General features: G+C 45.6%; 4 protein-coding genes across 4 annotated transcripts in view; 2 read left to right on the forward strand and 2 right to left on the reverse strand.

Annotated features, from left to right (window-relative positions):
* Positions 1 to 1,310, reverse strand: part of T265_05416 (hypothetical protein) — a gene marked incomplete at both ends in the record, with an annotated part of 41,010 nt that extends 39,700 nt beyond the window's left edge. Inside the window, one exon of the mRNA XM_009170414.1 lies at positions 1,140 to 1,310. The remainder of the gene's footprint in view (positions 1 to 1,139) is intronic.
* On the forward strand, positions 5 to 11,806 carry T265_05417 (hypothetical protein; the record flags this gene model as incomplete). Its single annotated transcript, XM_009170415.1, has 3 exons — positions 5 to 17; positions 8,917 to 9,080; positions 11,483 to 11,806. 3 exons carry the CDS (start codon positions 5 to 7, stop codon positions 11,804 to 11,806), a joined length of 501 nt encoding a protein of 166 aa, XP_009168679.1.
* A 752-nt stretch (positions 11,807 to 12,558) lies between these two features.
* T265_05418 (hypothetical protein) lies at positions 12,559 to 16,567 on the forward strand (the record flags this gene model as incomplete). Its single annotated transcript, XM_009170416.1, has 3 exons — positions 12,559 to 12,760; positions 15,366 to 15,550; positions 16,203 to 16,567. The coding sequence occupies 3 exons, from the start codon at positions 12,603 to 12,605 to the stop codon at positions 16,565 to 16,567; spliced, it is 708 nt and encodes a 235-aa protein (XP_009168680.1).
* A 695-nt stretch (positions 16,568 to 17,262) lies between these two features.
* T265_13768 (hypothetical protein) overlaps positions 17,263 to 21,397 on the reverse strand; it is a gene marked incomplete at both ends in the record, with an annotated part of 87,168 nt that continues 83,033 nt past the window's right edge. Inside the window, one exon of the mRNA XM_009170425.1 lies at positions 17,263 to 17,637. Coding sequence (XP_009168689.1) covers positions 17,263 to 17,637 — 375 coding nt within the window. The remainder of the gene's footprint in view (positions 17,638 to 21,397) is intronic.

Here is a 21,397-nt window from a genome sequence, read left to right on the forward strand (position 1 = left end):
ATAAATGTACGGAACATGTGAGCCTGTTTAGATATTTAGTCCATCATGGTGGTGTACGTTGCACATTTAGAAATTCAACCACCACACCAGATCAGGTTGATCAGTACTAATAGGTTATCCTGTATGCTTTGCCACTATTCTCACAACTTATGTGGCTCCCGAAACCCCAGTTAACGCGCTACCTAGTGCTACAAAAAACCATCGGCTTTTTAGTAGGTGAGGATAGTTTTCAGCAGTACGGAAGAAAGAAACCCTCCGACCATTCCGCTTTAGAAACACTTTGGTGGCCACTTTTGAACGACGAAAAGCCTATAAGCAAGTGAAAATATATGTACACTTTTACAATGGCAACAGCCTACTGATTAACCAAGGTACGAAACTGTGAATAAAACAAGCATTCGGAACAACATCACAGTACTTGCGTCAGAACTCGTTACACTAAGCGTCGAAATTGGTTAATTTCGAGACTCTTGAATAAAATTCACCCAACCGGGAGGCAGTAAGCAACATATGGAATCAGTTAGTAGCTAAGAACGTTTACACACACGTTGATTCACTCTTCTGTACACCACATACGCATGTACGTCTGTCTAGAAGCCTATTCATCTGTTATGCGTTTCGGAGTTAGTCCCCGGGATATTGCAATGTCCAGTAAAAATGCTTGGGTATGGCATGAACACTTGTTACCATTATTTGAATGATCAAAGACTGGATACAAAGGATTCACAATAAACCTGCCTGAATTGGTTTGAATTTTTGCATTGCATAGGTCTAAAGAATGCTTTGTACTGCGAAATTATGTTAACTAAGCACTGCTGTACTGGCATGCAGCCTAAAGCACGAGACTACTGTCCTAGCCAACCGCCAACCTCGTCAGCTGCAGCATGGGTGCCGAAAGCAGCCGTAACACCCTTTCGGTGCCTAACTGCCATGCCGATTAAAACGAAACTAAAAAATTTGGCATCTAGTGACGGAAAGAACGTCTTTCAATCAGCTCGATAAATAAAAATAGCAAGTGGGGCCTTCAAGTGAACTGACCACTCTGAGACCGGAAAAAAAGACCCATAGCTTTCCAGATACCGTCGAGGCAGTACCTTAGCCGAGTGAAAAACGCGATTAATCTACACTCACTGACTTACGGGGAGGAAGAATGCACGCGTCTCCTTGAGTGATCTTTATTCCTTTAGCTTTACCTTGCTGCTATGAGCTGAATGCAGTCACTCGGGTAAAGAGGCGTGTCAGTGTAACTTCCCGACCACCAGTCGGTAATCTGGAGATTTTTGCGACACTACTTCGTGCATGCCAATGCTGAAAAGAAAACAATCCTTATTTATCAGACCATTTTGCAAAGGTACAGAAATACCGTGTGAGTATTCTCCCTAACCGGATAAGGATTTCGTACCTATACACATTACAGCGGACGCGATAAGACGGGGCCATGCTGAAAAACAGAAGGGCCTCAGACCACAAAGGTTACTACCTTTACTTTGTGATACAACGCGACGTTGGCTTTTCCCGTAACGTTCTACTATCGAAGTGCTTGGACAAATATAACCGTGGCTTTAAAACGCCACGCACTTCCAGACTTGAGGAGAGAGTTCTGACCTGAATATGGTGTTATTCATGTTCTGGTTAACCGGCGATACCAGAAAAAGTGAGCTGTTGGCCATTAAGAATGCTAAACGATTATCCCCGTGGTGTCTTTGCCCAATATCACCAGAAGCAATAAGTGTATGCTTGCCCTGGTTGATTGTAACACGGTATAGGTTGAAGTCATTCCGCTTGCTACCACAGAAAAATGGCGGTTGAAAATGTAGTGATAAAATTTGGGTTCGTTGGTGAGGTGCATTCTGCTAACTGTACGCAAACGAATAAACTAATTTCGAGAATGCACCGGATCTAGAGCTACAGATATAGCTTACCATCTTCTCTTTCAGCGAACTTTCATTTATTTTTTTCCTCGAAATCAGTCCATTCATCTTTCGTGTGAATAACTTTAACTACTGGGTCTACGTGACATTCGAAATTTATCTGGGATGGCATTCTACTTTCACTGTGGTGCATTCCCTAGTACGTATGGACCAATATTGCCTCAAAGAAGAGGTGGTGCTTCATACCTGTAATATCACCGGGGTGTTTGCTAATAACAAGGGGACGACGCATATTAATCCTTGAGCCAGTGAGTACACTACGCGATGTAATGTGTCCGCGAGAATGAATTGCACAGATCCATACAAACACTTCCCACTAAGAAAAAACTTATCACTCCAAAGAGTACAAGGTGCAGTTGACTTCTGTAGTCATAGTAGCTTATCTTAGTCAGTGCTTCCCATTTACAGTCAAATTTTGCTTCGGGTCTAAGAAGAATGCGGAGAATAACAGTGAAGATTTTCCGTGCAAGCAGGTTCCAATTTGTTAACCAGACCATCTTCCGGTAGAATAAATTTAAGGCTGAATTCATCGTCACAATCGAGTCGAAAGCAAGCCGCATGTGTTCGTTGAGTCACCTTCTGGACGAATCCAATCAATTAACTTATGTTTTCTATACCAGGATTTGATATCCAAGTTTGAGTTGCGCGGGTGTTCAAGGTGTAGGTAAACCTGGAATCCATCCATTTGAGTCTGTCGCTTTACACATTATCCCTGAACTCAGTTTTTGCAGAATGCCTCAAAGCTGGTTTCTGATTCGTTCGGAGGGGGAAGGGGTCTTGTAGACATATTCGCATCCTTAACTGTCTTCTATAAGCATTACTATAGAGATTAGTAAAACTCCAGCCCACTGGCAATCGAAGGCTGGGTGTCCTACTTGCTGGGGGCTGCCGCATGTTTGCCAGATTATCCATCTCGCATATGATGCAAAGCGCGAGTGGGAAACAACGACTCAGCTCCTAAGATGTGTCTATCAGAGAACCCAGTTTCTTAATGGAAAAGTCCATTATTTCCTTGTATGGTGGTACATGCACTGAAAATTAACTCCGTTGCCGCACCATGGTCTATAGCAACAAAGGTTCCATAGAATTGACATGTCCTTCTAGTATCCAGTTATCATCTTTTGTCTAGCGCGTCCTAATTGTAGGTGTGGAATTCAGTTGACCATGGCCCATAATTTGCATCTGTCTGCTGTTACGTTGTTTCACCACGTTGTTTTCATCACACCGTTTTGGTACACTACGACAGGTTGAGGGCCCAAAACTAAGCGCCAAGGAACTATGCTCAACACAGTTTCTTACCCCACGATGGCACAGTACTCGTACTGCTGGTTCCGCAAACAAAGCCCGTTAGCCAGGACTGGAGTGTGCATCATGATTTACAATTAGGTAGCTTTCTAAAAAAGATAATTTGAATGATCCGGTAGAACCTGCGTGCAAAATGAAAAAAGTCTGCCTGATGTTACCTTCTTCATGCAACCTACGGTTCAGCTGCCAACAACAGGGTAACAAAAACAGAATTAATTATAGAATAATCCATCTCATTTGGCGTGAAGTAGCCCAGTTGGTAGGACACAAACATATTGACCAAAAAGTTCGTGTTTTGAAAGCAAACTATGCACCAGATAGTTTGCGAACTTTATCATCATCAGATATAAGGCATAGGGATAAGGTCCTACAACATGGCGATACACTGATAGTTACTGGGTTGCATAATTGAACGTACATAAAAAATACGTTTACGAAAACTTTACCTCTGTTCCAAGATATCGGGTGGTTCAAAATATTCCGCTACAGGTTGTTTGGGCCTTACTACTCTCCACAGACTGCAATGAGCTCTAATTTTGTGTAGTTCGTGAAGATGGGGTTTATCATCTATCATCTATCTTGATGCATAGCCCCAGATTGCTTAGCTTTAGGCCAGTGTATTATGCGGGATGAGGACTCAAGTCTTTCACATCCCACAAAGTGGATTAGTTCGAGGTAGAACGTCACACAACATTGGTACCCCACCATGTCACTTAGGGCTTGCCAACTTCGGCATGCCTTGCAGGTGTGTCTTCAGCCAGTGCCACAATGCCCTTACTTTTGTATCAGAAATGAAGGTTAGGTTAGGGAGCTTGGAATGCCCCCAAGAGACCTTGCCCTCCTGTCTACTTGTTATCTGTACTTGGTTTATTTATTAATTTTCTTCTGATGTCTATTTACACTAACCTTGATTGGTTTACGGTGTTCTTCTGCATTCGTCCATGCGATTCAGCTGATAATTTAATTAGTATTAGCTTCTGCCGTCCACAGTTAACCGATTGATGGGTGTTGTCGTGGAAATGTTTTAGCCTCATTTCCACGAGCCTGAGTTACGTCTCTTAGTATAATGGACTACAATCCTACAGCCTCTACATGCATCAAATGCACAGGCCGTGGAAGTAGTAAAGGCGAATCAGAAGATCATCCTGTAAGGAAACCCTTAACTCATGTCCTCTGAAGCTTACAGCTTACAGCAAGGTTAGTAGCAAGTTTTCCCTATTTCACAGGTGGTTATAAAGTCACCTTTTAAGCATCAGTTCCAGCAGAGATATTTGATATACTGCTTTTTATTCTGTCGCGCATGCAAAACTTGTTGACTTTTCCTTTCGTCCATAAGCTGGCTCTCCGCGTTCAAGAACAGTGTAGCTTGGAGGAGAGCCTTAGAGCGGTTCAAACTGAACATTGTGCGCGGTCAATCACCAGTCAGCGTGTTCAATAGGTTAATATATATACACGAGTATGAATTCATAGGACTAAACGATTAGATTGAAAAGTGTCCAAAAACACTTGCGTTAGCGAAGGCCATGAGACTTGATGCATCGTGAATGTTCAGAAGGAGACTCTGTGCATACGGTTGTAAGCTGCTTAGCTTTCTAAATCTGGTGGGCAGCGGATGCAACAATGCGACTGGTAATGGAGCATCGGATGTTCATGCGCCGAAAGCGAGGGCATCAAGTGGAGAGGGGTATAATGGCTGGGCAACCAAACGGCGTCCAGAGCTCAGGCATCAGCATTCGAAACGGTACAAAGCGATGAGGCTTTATAGGCTCGAATTTGGATGTTAAGTGGCTATCTTACTACTGACGTTCAAGGTCGTCCTTTAAAGCATATCAAGAATTCGATCGTTCGTTCCTACTAGAAAAATTCACACAGATATGCGACCAAGGCTGGAAACTGTAAGTTTAGTAGGCGTGTGATCTGCCACATATTGAATGATTTTCTATAATGCGCGTAAGAGGTGGTATGAACTTCTGTCACACTTAACGCTATAGCCCTTCCAATATCCTCAAGATCAGTATTTCGTCGAACAAACTGGAGAGTCTGGTTATTGGTATTGTTCCGGAGTACCGAGGAGAATCACAGTCAAAATATTCGGGATTATATAGTTGCAGCTATTTACTCCGCATGAGGTTCAAAAACATGTGGCAGGTTATCCACATTTCGCGTTTTCCACCTTTTTTATTCTCAAAAATAGTGGTACTCGACATATTTTTGGGGCGGAAACCTCACACATGCGCCTTTCGTGATAATATTTTTCCTAAACCTTCAAGTTCATACACTTTACATGGATTATGACAACCAGAGCGTTAAATAAAATCGACTTATTAAAACAAACACGTCCAGTTCCTTTTTCGGTATTCAATAAACCGGGGCAGATGGAAAGCGGTTTAAGCTCATTTCGGTTGTATTCGTCATCACTAGCGCGTCTCCCAAACGGGTGAAACGCAACCTGAAGCGGCTTACTCCAAATCACCTGGCTGTCAACACCTAGCTGCCCCCGGTCCAACGCGGATTCCTCCTTAACCACTTTTGGGTGGCGAACATGGAAAGCAACTCAAGCTAAATCCAAAGGCCTCCTTTAGGATATCATTCTTTTGGCCTTCTCAAAGGCATTTGATCGGGATTCCCACTTTGCAGTGCGTCACAACCCCGAGGCCCGTGCGATTCAACCTGCAGTTGGTTTTAAGTAGTACTCTCAAATTGATGTCACACCAAACTGTTATTCCATCTTATCGATCTCAATAGGGGGTCCTGAGGGTCTAATATTAGGACCACTTCCCTTCCCGATCGACATAAACGGCCTTCCTGGTGCCCTTCCATTTTCATGTCTGCTTATTGCGAACAACATTAAATCTTGCAATAACAAAATCAGCGCAATCCAAATTGGGTTGATGTCAAAAGGCATTAGTCGCTTTACCAGAAACTTTATCCGAATACTATTGCTCTCAGGTACCCTCTGGATATCTTTGGCCCGCCCCATGGGGCCCTCACCGTCTAGTTTGAACGAACTAAGTGCTGACCAATATTCAGCCACCAACCCCACCAATAGACAGTAAGGAAGCTGCGAAGTGTTTTGAGGATTAGATCACGTACCATTATCAGGCTAAAAATCTCTAATTCCGAGTAGCTGGTGCTTGGAATATTTTCGGTCCGGCAGTCGTTCACGCCGCATCCTGAGGACAGTTCAAATCGCTCTGACCGTATTTGTGTGGGTCTCTCCTTTTGAGGGCGTGTTACGGTACCAAGAACATAGAAAACGGCACTGCACCCTTTATTTGTTTGTACCTTTCAGGTGAACCGAAGCCATTGAACAACGACCACATGCCCAAAAGTTCAGGTACATTTCTGATCCCGTGTACCTGTCTGGCAACATGAGGCGGGTAACTATTTCCCTGATATTCACTTTGAATCAGTTTACAGCACCCTAGATATGGCTCATCGCCGTGACGGCCAAACCGCCGCTTGTGCCGCTCTGCCTCATCGAGCTCTACTCGTGCTTTTTTGTTCAGAACCTTCTGTCACGGGTGTTCCGGCTTGTTGGGCTTAGCCGAATCCAACCGCCTTACCAACATACACTATGCTGAAAATATTTACCTGGGTCTGTTTCACCGTTGGGCCTTCTTGACTGATGCCACATGAAAGGACAAGTTATAGCATATATCTGTGTTAACATGCTACCCATTGATTGAGCAGGTGTTCGCCCACAAGCTAACACTCTAGCCGGCTTGGTGCATCTATAGCTTCAGGTGAATATAATATTGGGAGAGTCAGGGAGTAAAACAGTCAGAAGGACCGTACACAGGTTTGCTGCCTGTGGGTGGGTATACAGGCCCAGGAGCTGTAGTCCAGTGGATGAAGGACAAAAGCGATGACCTTATCCATAAACACGCTATTGTTGCGTGCAATTGGAGCATTTTTACAGGTCTTTCAAGAAGCTCATGAAAGCAGTGTTCCGGTAGATACCAAGGAGAGAGGTTATTTGGTAGGGATCCAGCCAATTCAAGATACGAAGTGCGAAAAGCACGTGAAAAGTCAGGCATCTGCCGAAAGATGGCGGCGAATGTCTACGCAGAAAATACAGCAGTGGAGACCTACATAGTAAATTGTGGCCAATTCGATTCTTAAGAGTGGTGTTAGCACTGATGGTGTCTGCTGCGTGATCAAAGCGAACAGAGGCAGATCCCTATCCCTAATGAAGTATTTCAATTATGGGGCTCCTGCATTGTTATATCGGCTTTCTCATCCATAGAAAATCAGCGCACACTGTCATTCCACAATGTAACGAGAAGAAGAGGCTGGTGAGCCAAAGGAAGACGCCAAACTAAATCGTGCTTCAGTACACTGTGGTATCTGTTCCGCAGAGTTTCAAGCACGAATTACGCCCTTTCTGCTCTGATGAAGTTGTCCGTATGTACGACAAACGCACTCATTTGCATACCAGTCTGGTTATCACAAGAGATTTACATGAAGCTCAGCCGAAACTTTCATTATTATTATTCTTCAGCCGATTGTGCTGGACAGTGAATGTATCATGTTTCGTTTATTGCAATATTTGAGGGGGAAATTTGGAAGATGCTCCTACTTGATGAACCCAAGATAGGACGAGGTTTTCCAACGAACTACTCAGTTCGTGGTTTCAGTTTATTGAAACCTTTTGTAAGCGCGGGAAGTATTCAGCTTTTGGTATGAAGGTACTGCATGTCTGGGTCGAGTGGACGGAAAAATTCGCCAGGCAAATATGGGGTGTCCGAGTTTGCCTCAACCGCCACGGTTCCCATGATCCTAACGTGAGACACAAAATCTGTTTTCTATTCCGAATGACTTCTTGGAGTAATAGGGGAGCTTTGGATGATCCGCATTTAGCTGATCGGGTATCCACGGAGCCTTCGGAATGGATGGTTGAAAGTTAACTCACCGATATGAATGGCTGCAACTCCGCCTCCCTTGTCCAGGCCAGACTGTTGCGCCTGGAAACAAAATTCCCGATAATCGCTCAAGGTCAACCCAACCACGCACAGCGATGGAAAACGTCTTAAAGCAAATTGCTTAGAGTTGTCTACTTAACATCAGTTCGATATTTATGCTGCAACAAGCACCTACGTGTGATGCCGTCATTCCCCATGAACCGATTGATCAGGACAAAGGATGATGGACTCGCCCTTCCCACCACTTTCTCCAAATTCGCGAAAGCCCGTAAATGGATCTTAAATACCCCGGTGCGGCCTACGTTCAAACCATATAACTTTTGACCGGGAACACTGCGTTGGGTCGAGGGATTTCTTCGAATTGAGACCCTCCGGGTCAGAAGTGGTGCACTACCACTCGCCACTAAAGAATCCCCAAGGCTGTCTCGGTGAAAAAACGTTTCTTCCCCTCGTCGATGAACCCTCAGACCATATTCGTCATCGTGGTCTGTGGATCCCTTAACATAGGCGCATGCTGCAGCATTTTTTAAGTCGAACCGGGCCCCAAATCTAACGAATTGTTGACAGGGAGCCTTAACTCGCTCATTACTCAACCGAACCATTTATGATAGTGATCCTTCAGATGAAGTTTAAGGTGACGCAATTTGTCAAACTTCCTGACTTGCCCATGGTGATTCAGGTTATCGTTACGTGTGGCGGCATTGACATAGATGTTTTGCAATTAGTGGTTAGGCGATGAAGGCTTTTTGAGTAAGGGGGTGAGATTGCCCAGTTGTCAGGCCGCAAATCTACTGACCTAGAGGAACGTGGTTCAAACCTTATCTCTGATCCTCGACTTACCCTGTCTAGGCTTGGGCAACCTGGCAGTAGCCCAGTCCTCGTGCTTCCTTCGGGTGACGTGGCAGCTAGACTCGAAAGGGTGCCACAGATGAAAGGTGTTGAGTTAGGGCACAGGTTCTAGGGTGGAACAAGGGGTCCCAGACAATTATTTTCGAAGTTATTCCAACAACTTCACATCTTGAGTTGCGTGCGTATCATTCTTAGTTCAACAAAATTTTAATACAGGGTAATCACTGCTACCGTAAATGCTATTTGCCTGTAGGATATGCCTGACTTCCCCGGCGGTGGAGCCCGGATAAGAATGTGTGACCGGTTCACAGTCGATATAACTTCTTATTGGCTTGCCTAAGGAAAGATGCATCTGTGAATATCCTGTGGAATTCTCCGGTACATGCATGTGTATTTGGATTGCATGTTCTGAAGTTCAGTTGCTCAAGGGGACATTGAAGACACTGAGGACAAAGCAGTCCCCCCACTTTCAAATAGTTTCAGGCCGGTTAGTAGAGGCAGTGGCCACGCTCCAACAGTCCCATAGACGAAACCGGTGTTATCACACACACTTAATAGCAAAGACGCCTTTCAAGATATATCTGTGCGTATAAAATCGGGATCAGATCAGCAGTTTGTGATTGGTTCTGGCAGCTCTCCAAGACAAAAGCAGGGTTTCTCAATCGCTCCCCGCTACATGTTTTCAAATAAACGTTTGTTGGCTGCTTGTTTTGCCTAGTAAACTCGTGGACCACGCTCCCAGGGGCCTAGCTACCATTGGGAGTGACATGTTTACCAGCATTTTCATTTAATTTATTTACTTGGAATGCTTTTTAGATGTACTTCGGCGAAACACAATTGTTCTCAAGATTCCTTTTGTCTTGGTAGATGGCACCAGTGACGGAGAAACCAGCTGTAACTTGGTCTCCGGTGCATTACATAAATACTCCGAAAATGGGTTATTTTTTGTTGGTTTTTCTTCAAATAGCATCGTAGGGGTTTCTGGAGTCTCCCCTGTTCTCTAGTAGACGTTCAGCAGGTTGCACATCTCAAACCACCGTCCGCGTATCCTCCATGGTAGTAACAATAGGGGCTAGGTCTCAGGTGTTGCAACGAGCTTCTGTGTGCACGGCTGAAGCGAAAAAATCTTCACTAGTATGCGAACACTTAGGCTCCAGTGAAGTCACACATAACGGTTAACGTTAGCCATTTTACTCAATAAGGTGGTAAATTAGCTGATTTCAAACCATACTTGTCGTGTGTTTCACAAAAAGCGCCAATTTCGCGACGGTGGGAACCCATACTTACGTTATTCGACCCAGTGATTCTCCCAGTGATATCCGGAACTGAACTTGGTGAGCTGGCTTTGATTGATTGCTCTCATGCAGGGTGTATGAGATGGTGTTCCAGTCAAGCATTCACGAAGGTTGCGAATTTTAGACGACGCTTGTTTACTCCGCTACTTGCTGGTGGTTAGTGGCGATTTTCGGGCAACTTCGTGCAAGAACTGTAGAAAGCAACATAAAGCTCCTTTAAACACAGGGGCACTTGAGCCCTCAAACACTTCGCCCTTTGCTGAATCTTGGAATCCTCCTTAATATATTCCTAGATACTTTCTATCCCGTTGTAGTCTGAAAGGTTGATCACCGCTCGTTAATTCACTGACAGCGTAACTTGACACAGCAAGAAGGGAACACGCCTTTCACGAAGTCCAGAATTTGTATTGTGTGTATGCATCCATATTTCCTTGCCTTCATTTAAACAAAATTTATTCGGTATGAAGAGAAGAGGAATAAGCTGAGAGTTAGTGGGAGTTGGAAAGTGGTACAATTTGAGTAATGATAAGTTGCAAAGAAATTACTAATGTACAATGGTCAGAAGGATCACCATAACGGTATCGCTGACTCCGGCAACTCAGGGTAAGCGCTCTTAGCGAATCTAGGCTCAAAATGCACTTCTTCGATACCGGTTTAAATTGAAATTAATGACAACTGTTTGAAGAACACTCTTGCTTTTGATCTAAGTTGGTGCTTTCTCAGAGGTTATTCGTATCCATGTCTGCGTTTGCGGACTATTCAAAATGTTGGTGTTCAAACACCAACTCCCTCCAAATGAATATGGACGCTGTAAATCAATGGCGCTTAACTGGCGCCTCCATCTGGATGAAGAAAAGTGTGTCCATATGTCACTCAGAGGAGAACCAGCGAACGCCATTGGTTGACGCTTTCTTATTCCTTCAACCAATTTCGCTTAATCAGCTTTTGACAAGTTGGTCCAGTTTGACGATACTGCTACCACCTGAATCACATGCCACATAACCTTGACACAGTTCAGACAATGTGTACGGTTTCAGGTCAAACCCGAAATGTCGCGTGTGAATTTTTACTCCATCACAAGTTAGACCATGAACATATATGCGCGTGCACACGCAATAAGCTGAATTCGCCAGTACAGCGCGCATCAGCTGCACGCCGCACCGTCTCTTTGATCTAGCGTCAACAAACCCAGGCTCTCCACGTAACACGAGGAGATGTGCATCACTATCACAAACATCAAACGTTCGCCCCGGAGGCCAAATCAATACATGACTGCGTCTTCCACCGTATCGCTCGCGTAATCTTCCATATATTCTGCAAAACCTATTTCAAACCTCTTCTTAGGTATACCAACCAAACTGTCTACTCAGAACGCAGGAAAAACGTAACCTTTGTTGTGCACGCACAAAGAGCTTCTAGGAAAATGGTTAGATGCCTTAAATCTGTTTGTTATAAAAAGCGTCTCACCGTGCTTGATCTCTTGGAATATTGTCGTCTCTGAAAAGACCTGATATTTACCTGTGTCTTGTTTGAACAAGGCTTAGCCACTGTCACGAAAACACACGGCAGGGACGTGCTGAGAACATAAAGAGCAATGCTACACCCTTTTCTGCATGTGCCTTCCAGGTAAACGGAAACCAACAAACGATATGTTGAAAGCTGGCCCATGGAGTTTTGGTGAAAGTCTCGATCCTACATTGCACTTTGTGAATCTGAAGGTCCGGGGACAGTTCACGGATTTTTCGATGATCACCTCAATAAGCCAATAAATAAGCGAATTGTAGTCATGCGCCATAAAAATCCATATCAAATACTTTCCTACTCAAACTGACGAACGTGCTATTTATTGGTTATGTACATTAGCCACAAACTCATTAGGCCCATGAGACTGGAGTAATTACGCCGGTCTTGCCAAGGGGTAACTACGGCCAGCCTCTGGCCGACTTGGTATTCACGGTGGAGGACATTTGTCAACTCGTGCACGCGATCAACCCACCCTGCTCGTTGGGGCCCACGAGGTCCATCCAACTATCCTGAAGGAAATGTCGTCTACACCGGCAGATAATTTATACCCGGCGTTTCGCCTGACGAAGACCACCTTCTCTCTGCTTGGAATGAAGCGATTGTCACGAGGCGAATGCCTGGATAGTGTGTATCAATCAATGAGTGCGTGAATTCACAGAGCCTTCTGAACCAATCAGATTGTCGAGATCTCCGTGAGCCACGGATGGCTCATTTAGTTCGTCGCTAACTCCGCGAACGACGCTTCTTATTCCGGGCGCCTTTCTGGCGGGCGTATGATGAAGAGTAGCCTAATGTGGGCTATTGCTTTTGCTGTGTGCGTCGTATTCACGTTGAGAGACTTCACAGGAATGAACGGTGAAAGTTTGCAACAAAAAGAAATCCCCAAGCTCAAAACGCAGAGTCTTCTCCCAACACTTCGTTTCGTCTATTGGTAGGTTTACACCATTAATTCTACCTCCGGTTGTTAGTATATCATGAGGATACCGGCGGGTGTTTGAGGAACTCTCACGAATCGTAGTTCGTGAATTTCCCTCACTGAAAGTCGAAGGTGAAATTTATCCTCCACCCGCCTGGCGAAACACTCTTGCGAAACTTTTCCAGCTACTCAAATTCTCCCTCATAGTACTCGCGATCTCTGGCATTGATCCTTTCAGTTCCCTTGGCCTCGCAACTCCGAGCTTTCTCACCTATGCGTTCCAGAACAAGGTACGTATGTTTTTCACGTGTTGTTGTAAACATTGAGACGGAGTCCGAACGTTTATGTTTCCTCCATTTATTGTAGAGGGTATAAGAAAGTTTCGTCCGTTTTCCTTAACTTTGTGGAGTAGGACTGAATAAATAGAATGAAATAAAGGGGCCCATATTACCCGGTCATATTCAGAAACCCCATGTCTGCTTTTGCTTGGAATATTCCTCTGACTCGGCATCAACAGGCTCGTGGGTATATCCCACTTGTTAACTACGCGAATAGGCGGTAACCCTGACTCGATAGTGGGGGTTATGTTTCGACCAGCTTGGGATTGCCATCTTGCGAGTCCTTCACAATTCAAAGCGAAGCCCCCGAGTTCAGCTCGAAGCGTTCCCCGCTTTTCAAGATCCGATGGGATGCAAATGGTCTCCGCACAGACTTTGAGAGACTAAGAAACATAACCTGAATCTCTGTACGTGGTTTTGTATGAGGTGACTCGGAAACCAGAAATCCATTTGGTTTCGCGCCGGTGCACTTCAAAGAATCAGTACTGTTTATGCGGGGTTGATAATGCAGGTTGACCACACGCCCATGAAAGGAAAACCGAACTCAGAGGATACGTGCTGACGTACGACAGTAGGAGCATGGAATAGTCCGAACTAACCACTAGGCTTAGAACAACTTCCTAAACGTTGCCGTAGATGAGCGTCATCATGCACAACTACTTCTCAACCTATCACGATGAGAATACACCTTACCGTGGTGTGGCTGTTTGTGTACCTCCGCGACCCATTGAGCTATACTGTGTGTTGTATAGTCGTATATTAGGTTGGTCAATGGTCAGAGGTACAAAGAACACAGCCTCCTGACCCTCCATCTTGGAGGTTTGAACATGTGTGGGGACGTGTTCCGTACTTTCACTTCCAGCCAAACACAGCTGTTTTTTATCAGGCTTTTTAGTCAAAACCCTTTGTGGAAGACCCCAGTTGTCCTCTCCAGGTGTGGCTGCCCAGGCAGTATCCCAGCCAAAGGACAACCATGGATTACACATGTACAAATACTCATGCCACGTCGGCCGTCGCGTGTAGTTATCAGTCTTCCTTGCTGCATACAGCAGAGTGCGCAGTCGAAAGCAAGCTACGACTGATGCCTCCCTTTCCACTTCACACACATTCCCACCTCTCCCCACCCCATTATTAACTCTTTTCAGACCCAGAAGTTGGTGTTGCATCGGCTTAACAAGCCATTTCTGTACGGCCTCCGGCGCCGACATCTTCAGGCATCTCGAAACCAATCGTCAAGGCTCGACACACAGCCTATCTGGGTGCTACCGGCTGCGTAACTGAGACGTTTAGAATGTGTCCGAGAACGAGTTAGAGGAAAGCCATGGTTGTCGTGGATAAATAACGTCTAACTTGTCTAAGAACAAGCGTCAGTGATCTGGAATTTACATACGAGTACATAAGGTAAGCGTAATAATAAGCACACAAGAATCATAGTATTCACCACGGCATTGTTTGAATGGGCACATGTGCTGACGTGGTAGGGGATAACTCGGTTGGTGCTCGGAGGAGGGTACCGGAGGGGTTCGGATGCTTCAGAGCTATCGGGCTGACATCCGGTTGTTTCAGTCGTATCTAGGTTTTCGTTGTCTCCATTGTATTCAGATAGATGGAAAACGTCGTCAGCTGTATCCTGAATTGCTGGGGCTAGACGGTGAATGTACACGGTTCCGATTCTTCCGTCTGGCTGAGCAATGTGTGCGTAGTGTGGGTTGCAGTTCGGAAGATCGATTCCTCCTACTGGCTGTTGATATATGGATGACCAATCACCTCGTTGCAACAGAACTGGACCAGGGGTGGTCAACCAAGATGGCAGCGATATTCCAGATGTTGAGCAACGTGCGTATTGAAACAAACGGTCATATGGAGTACAGTTAGTGACCGTACGTAACAGTGATCGCAGGCTGTGTAGAGCATCAGGTAGTACCGATTCCCGACAGGAAGGCGGAAGATTGTGAGATTTCAACGCCAAACTTATCTTCCGGAGTGTACCGTTGAGACGATTCCATGCTGTGTGAATTAGTGCATGCTCATTCACACCTGTTCTTATGCACATAAATTAAGACGTCTAGAATGTGTCCGAGAGCGAGCTAGAAGACAGACCGGGTTATCAAGGATAAACCTTTTATTTGTCTAAGAACAAGTGTGGGTGAACTGAAATCTACATATAAAGGTTCAATACGGGTATATAGGGTAAGTATACTAATCACACAAAAGTCATGATGGCACTTTAAGCGACTCAGACGCTGCTGCGACAGTATGTGCGGGTTTCGTTATCGTCCTAGGTCACCGGGATACCCATTGTGTGCCATACGTCTGGCAACGTCTGTGAAGGAGTCTTACAAGCGGCAACTTGACCGATGTCTGTTTGTCGTGTCTGCTTACACTCCAACTGACTGTAGCTCTGACACCATCAAAGACAAGTTTTGTGACACCCTGGATACCCTGTTGCGGCGAGCTAAAAGCTCAGGTATTGTTCTGGTTGTCGGAGATCTGAATTCACGAATGAGCAGGCATAGCGCATCTGAGACTAAATTAGGTGGTCGACATGGATTGGACTGAGTGCGATTGCTTCGGTTGTATGCTGACCGCAGGCTGTTTTTAAGGGGGTACTGACTTCCGAAACAGCCGAAGTCGTCTGGTCACACGGTGTCCCCCAACAGCGGGACGGATACGAACTCAAATTTATCTTAGTTATCGTATCGATAGCTAGCTGCCACTCGGTTTGTAGCCCATTTGTGAATTCCGACTGCGCGCTCGTCCGGAGTCGCCTTACCCTTCGTTTTCCAGGACCGCGTAAGGTGTGGACATATCGCTTATCAACTAAGCCTGGCAGATCCAATTGTTAGACGACTTTATAAGAATCATCTGGATTCTCCTCCAACTGCCCCAGACGAGATCGTCACCGGTTTGCACAGTGCTGGGAGTTTGGCCTGTGGCGCGGTGCTACCAGTCCCTCTCAGTCACTGGATATCAGACCGAATGGTGGCACTGCTTAAATCTCGGAGAAATATCCCAGCCTGTCCCGAACATGATTTGGCCTGACGAATTATTAGACTAGAAGTGAAAGTGGGCGAGTGAACCGAACGTAAAGTCTGGTGTGTACGGCAGCGAAACATCAGTGTTGAACACTGATGTCATGCTGTCGATGATGGTGATGGTGGTGAAGCCTGGTGGACGTGCAGAGCCAGGCAAATGGAAGAAGTTCAGAAAATCGGGAACCCTCAGAGATTTTCAGTTGTTCCATGCGACCGGTCCCCGAAAACCACGTGTCAGCAAAACCACCAATGATCAGAATAGAGCGACTAGCTTTAGTAAAGAAGAACGCCTTGACCAGTGGGCCGAATACTTCGGACAGCAATTATCGTGGCCACCATCTGTTACTCATCTGGAGCTCACACCTGACATAGAACCCTTGATGGTGAACGTGTTACATCCTACGGCCTCGGAGGTTTATGACTACATGTGTTCTCTCAAGCGCCACTGAGATTCTGGTCCGGACGACCTCTCATATGGTTGTTTCAAGATGGGTGTGAAATCCTCAGTTAGTGCTTTTCTAATCTGTTTGCCTGTGTTTGGGAAAAGGAGACTGATCCAGACAACTGGGAAGGATAGGTGATAGTGTCCATTTTCAAAAAAAGGTTCTTGTAGTGAGTATGATAACCAAGGAGAGATCAGCTTGACCCGGGTTGTAACGAGGCTGTTGACATCACTTGTGCTTCGTCGCCTTATGTGGCTCGCGATACGGTGACTCGAGAGTTGCAAGTGGGATTTCGGACTGGTAGGGGTTGCGTTGACCAAATCCTCACACTCCGTCAGGCGCTAGAATAAATCCCTGCGTACAAACGACCCACAATTTTAGTATTCCTGGGTTTCCAAGACGCGTTCAACTTGGTTGATCGGTCTGTTCTTAATACGCTCGGCCATCAAGGAATGCCCAGGAAGTTTGTGAATATAATAGGCCCTTTGTATTATTAGACTTCCGGACGTGTGACAATATACGGCGAGCTCTGCAAATGATTCCGTACACGAAGGGGTATCCGTTGGGGGTACCCACTCTATCCATTCCTATTTAATCTCGTGATCGATGAGGTAATGGGGCGAACGCTGGAAGGTCTTCAAATCCCTGGTGTTCAATCTGGTGTTCGATTTGAAATATGCAGACGACATCGTTCTCGTCTTCTAGGAGGAGGTGAAGGTGCAGGTGTTTTTCAATGAACTGACCAAAGTTATCCCGTCCTTTGGTGTGCACTGTGAACGCACAAAGTGTAAGGTCACACTCGTGGACATGCAGTCACTGAACACGCCACCCAATCCCTGAATCTCAACGGACATGTTACGCTCGTAGGTTGCATCAAGGACTGTTTTCCTGTATGCCTGTAAGACTTGACCTGTTCGAGCGGCGGAATTGAGACTCTTCAGGTGTTCGACGACTGTCGCCCCAGAACCATGCCTCGTGTGGGAAGGTGTCGGCGAATCCGTGGCGAGGCAATCAGAAAGCGTGTTTCCGGTTGTGCAACAGGGACTTCCATTGGCGAATGTATCGAGCACCAGAAGCTGCGTTGCTTAGGCCATGTACTGCGTGTGTCGAACCATCGCTTGACGAAGAGAGTACTGTTTTCCGTGCCCCCCATTCAGCGTGACATCAGCCGATAGATGGCCAACCCTTCATCTGGCAGAAGCGTATGAAGGAGGTAACGAACCGTGTGGATGTTGTCGGTGCTACTTGCCTTTCAGGATAGGAACCACGTGATCCTCATGGTGTTTGGTCGGAGACGCTTCCATATATATGGCTACTAATCGGTGTCAATGGTATCCCTGTTGACATTTTCTATTCGGATTGCCTGAATGAGTGTGCAGGAGTAGCACCTCGGAATGATTGTTTTAAGATAGCACTAATTCCTTTCTCCGTCCATTTTGCTCCTTCACCACAAGGCGTTGAAATCAATCATGGTTGTACTGCAGCGAAGCATCAGTGTTGGGCACTGATATGCTGTCGTTGTTGATGATGATGATGAAGGGGCGAGATGTTCATAACATCTCTCTTAGTGCGGTCGGTAAATAAGGACGACCACGGCTCAGCGGTGAGAAAAGGACTGAAAGTCATCCGTCAGAAATAGACAGACTCGTAACTTGTGGCCTACCAGTTTCGGTCTTTCTAAATAAAGTTCTCATTCAATATTTTGACTCTCTTGTTGAGAACAGAAGCCGAAGAAAGTTTTCTTTAGAACAATTTTTACAGTTCTTCGACAGTTCGTTAACAAAAGCAGCAGTGCTGCTGAACGTGGATAGGCTGCTGAAATTCTCCAGAGATTCGTCTTGAATTATATTTGTTTAAGCACTTTTGGGATTTCCATTGGATTCGTCTATCAGTTGTTTCCGAATCGACTGTTACACAAATTTTTTGAGCATGTTTGCTATATACCCATTATTCCTTCTGGGAGAAGTTTTCCAGTACTGTCTCACAAAATCGCAGGTTACAATTTCTAGGCCAATCCTGAATATTCTCCGAATTTTTGTGTGCAATAAATACCGTATATTCGTTCAGAATAACCAACCCTCAAGGTCGAACGGGGCACCAGTTATTCGTCAGATATTCGTCCAGCTTGTTTTGAATGTCCTTTGCTGCTCCTAGCCCTGACCAGCTGTAACGCAAACTCTTCTGCCTCCAGCGAAACTCCTTTTAAGAACTCGGCGAACACTGCCCCATATTTGCCTCTGGGACAGCCTCTGTCCCCTAGGAAAGATTCGTTATCGCACAGTGATGGATCCATTCTCTCTGTTTTAACAAAACTTCCCTTATCCATTTTCCTTTGCATAGGTTTCCTTCTGTCTAACGGCCTTCCTCATTGGCAATCTGATCGAGGGGCAGCTTCTGTCGACTGGCGCTTTTGAAATATACTACAATGGTAAGCGTGTCAATCACGGTTGATTTAATATGATGGGTGTTGCAGCCAAGTAACTAGTGAGGGCTGTTTTCAGTGTTTCTTTGCGTTGAAAAGTCATCAGTTGTCATGTTAGGTGACGCACTCTGTGATGTTCTGTTCTACCTTACGATATAAACTCTAGTTTTCACGGTATATCGGGCTTCCAATATTCTCTTATAGGATCGCTCGCAGATGGTACCCTTGATCTTGTTTTGTCTATTGAAGGAACAGTTTTCCTGCGTTTTCTTCCGTATTAATATCCATTTCTTGAGCTTTTTCGGTCCCATCACGCCTCCATTGTCTAATCTGACGTCTAACAGGCCGAAGGTGTAAAACCACCTCGTGCTAATAATTGAAAAATAACAGTCGTGCGGTTAGTGCGCGCTCGCTCGGAAACAGCATACGCTGAATTTCCAGCGTTGTGTACGTCAGTTTCTATCTCTTCTCCGCTAAGAGTACTGGCTTCTGAGGAAGCCGCTTTTAAGGCTTTGCACGGCATATTTTGGCTTGTTTTCTCGATTCGTGGCCCGGCAGCCTTTTAAAATGCGAAGCGGAGGTTTTATTAGGTTTAACTGGGAAATTCACTGAAAATTTGTAACGTATGACAATATGACTTTATGTATGTGGTCGAATATTAATCCTCACCATCAGTAGCCACTAACTGTGATCGATGTGGCACCATGGTTGTTCAACAACAGAGTAGGCCAGACGGTGCGACGATTTACACTTCGCCTAAAACCAGCGCTGCCTAGAACTAAATGGCGGTTAGCTGGAAGTTTTAAAAGATGTCTGTATCTATGAAGGTGATCACGAAACGCTTGGGTGCTGTCAATGCTACTTGCCTTCCAGGATGGGGACCGCGTGACTTTCACTGTGCCTGGTTGGAGACCCTAGAAGATATAACTGCCAACCGATGTCAATGGCGTTCTTGTCGTCCGTTCCTCTCCAGATCGCCTGAGTGGATGTCTGGAGGTATAGACACCTCGGAATGATTGTGATAAGCTAGCACTAAGTCCCTCCCCGTCCATCTTTACTATTTTCTTTACAATAAGGCTCTCAACTAAATCGTGGTTGTATGACAATGAAGCATCGGTGTTGAGCACTGAGGTCATGCTGTCGATGATGATGATAACGACGATTGTATCTATGCCCAACCTAAACGTGCCACCAATCCGTGCCTCAGATGAGCTAACAGGCCCTATTTGTGCGCTGGAATTTCCTGCGATTAGAACTGTGTCCTAAGTTGTGGGTGTTTGGCCGACGTACTCACATCTGATATCGACGGAAAGTTGATTAAGTGGAGGTGGAGAGGAAAAATGGGCGGTTTCATTAGTCGCTTGTCTTCGCCTATTCGGCTCACTGGGTATGCGGCTAATAAAGTGACTTGGTCGATGTTGCATGAAAGTACTTCTTTTTGTAATGTACTACTCATAAGGTTGCTGAAAATCCATCGACAGCCCACGACCGGTTTCGACTCGACCTTCTCTCATCAGGTAGGCGCAGTCCCCGGGTTTCCGTCAACCTTATGTTCTACTTGAAACCAAATTGCACGAAATTAGCGAGTAGAGTATCATTTGCAAACTAATTTGGTTCTTTCGAGAGACTCACCTGGAACCCAGCTGAATCTCTCGTTTATGGTGTTGGATGGTCGATGGATTTTCAGCAACCTTATGAGTAGTACATTACAAAAAGAAGTACTTTCATGCAACATCGACCAAGTCACTTTATTAGCCGCATACCCAGTGAGCCGAATAGGCGAAGACAAGCGACTAATGAAACCGCCCATTTTTCCTCTCCACCTCCACTTAATCAACTTTCCGTCGATATCAGATGTGAGTACGTCGGCCAAACACCCACAACTTAGGACACAGTTCTAATCGCAGGAAATTCCAGCGCACAAATAGGGCCTGTTAGCTCATCTGAGGCACGGATTGGTGGCACGTTTAGGTTGGGCATAGATACAATCGTCGTTATCATCATCATCGACAGCATGACCTCAGTGCTCAACACCGATGCTTCATTGTCATACAACCACGATTTAGTTGAGAGCCTTATTGTAAAGAAAATAGTAAAGATGGACGGGGAGGGACTTAGTGCTAGCTTATCACAATCATTCCGAGGTGTCTATACCTCCAGACATCCACTCAGGCGATCTGGAGAGGAACGGACGACAAGAACGCCATTGACATCGGTTGGCAGTTATATCTTCTAGGGTCTCCAACCAGGCACAGTGAAAGTCACGCGGTCCCCATCCTGGAAGGCAAGTAGCATTGACAGCACCCAAGCGTTTCGTGATCTCCTTCATACTCCTCTGCCAAGTCAAGGATTGGCCACCTCTCTGTTTACGCCACTCTGAGTTGGGCATGGAAAACAGCACTCTCTTCGGCAAA

Source organism: Opisthorchis viverrini (assembly GCF_000715545.1).
Source record: "Opisthorchis viverrini unplaced genomic scaffold opera_v5_101, whole genome shotgun sequence".
NCBI lineage: Eukaryota > Metazoa > Platyhelminthes > Trematoda > Opisthorchiida > Opisthorchiidae > Opisthorchis > Opisthorchis viverrini.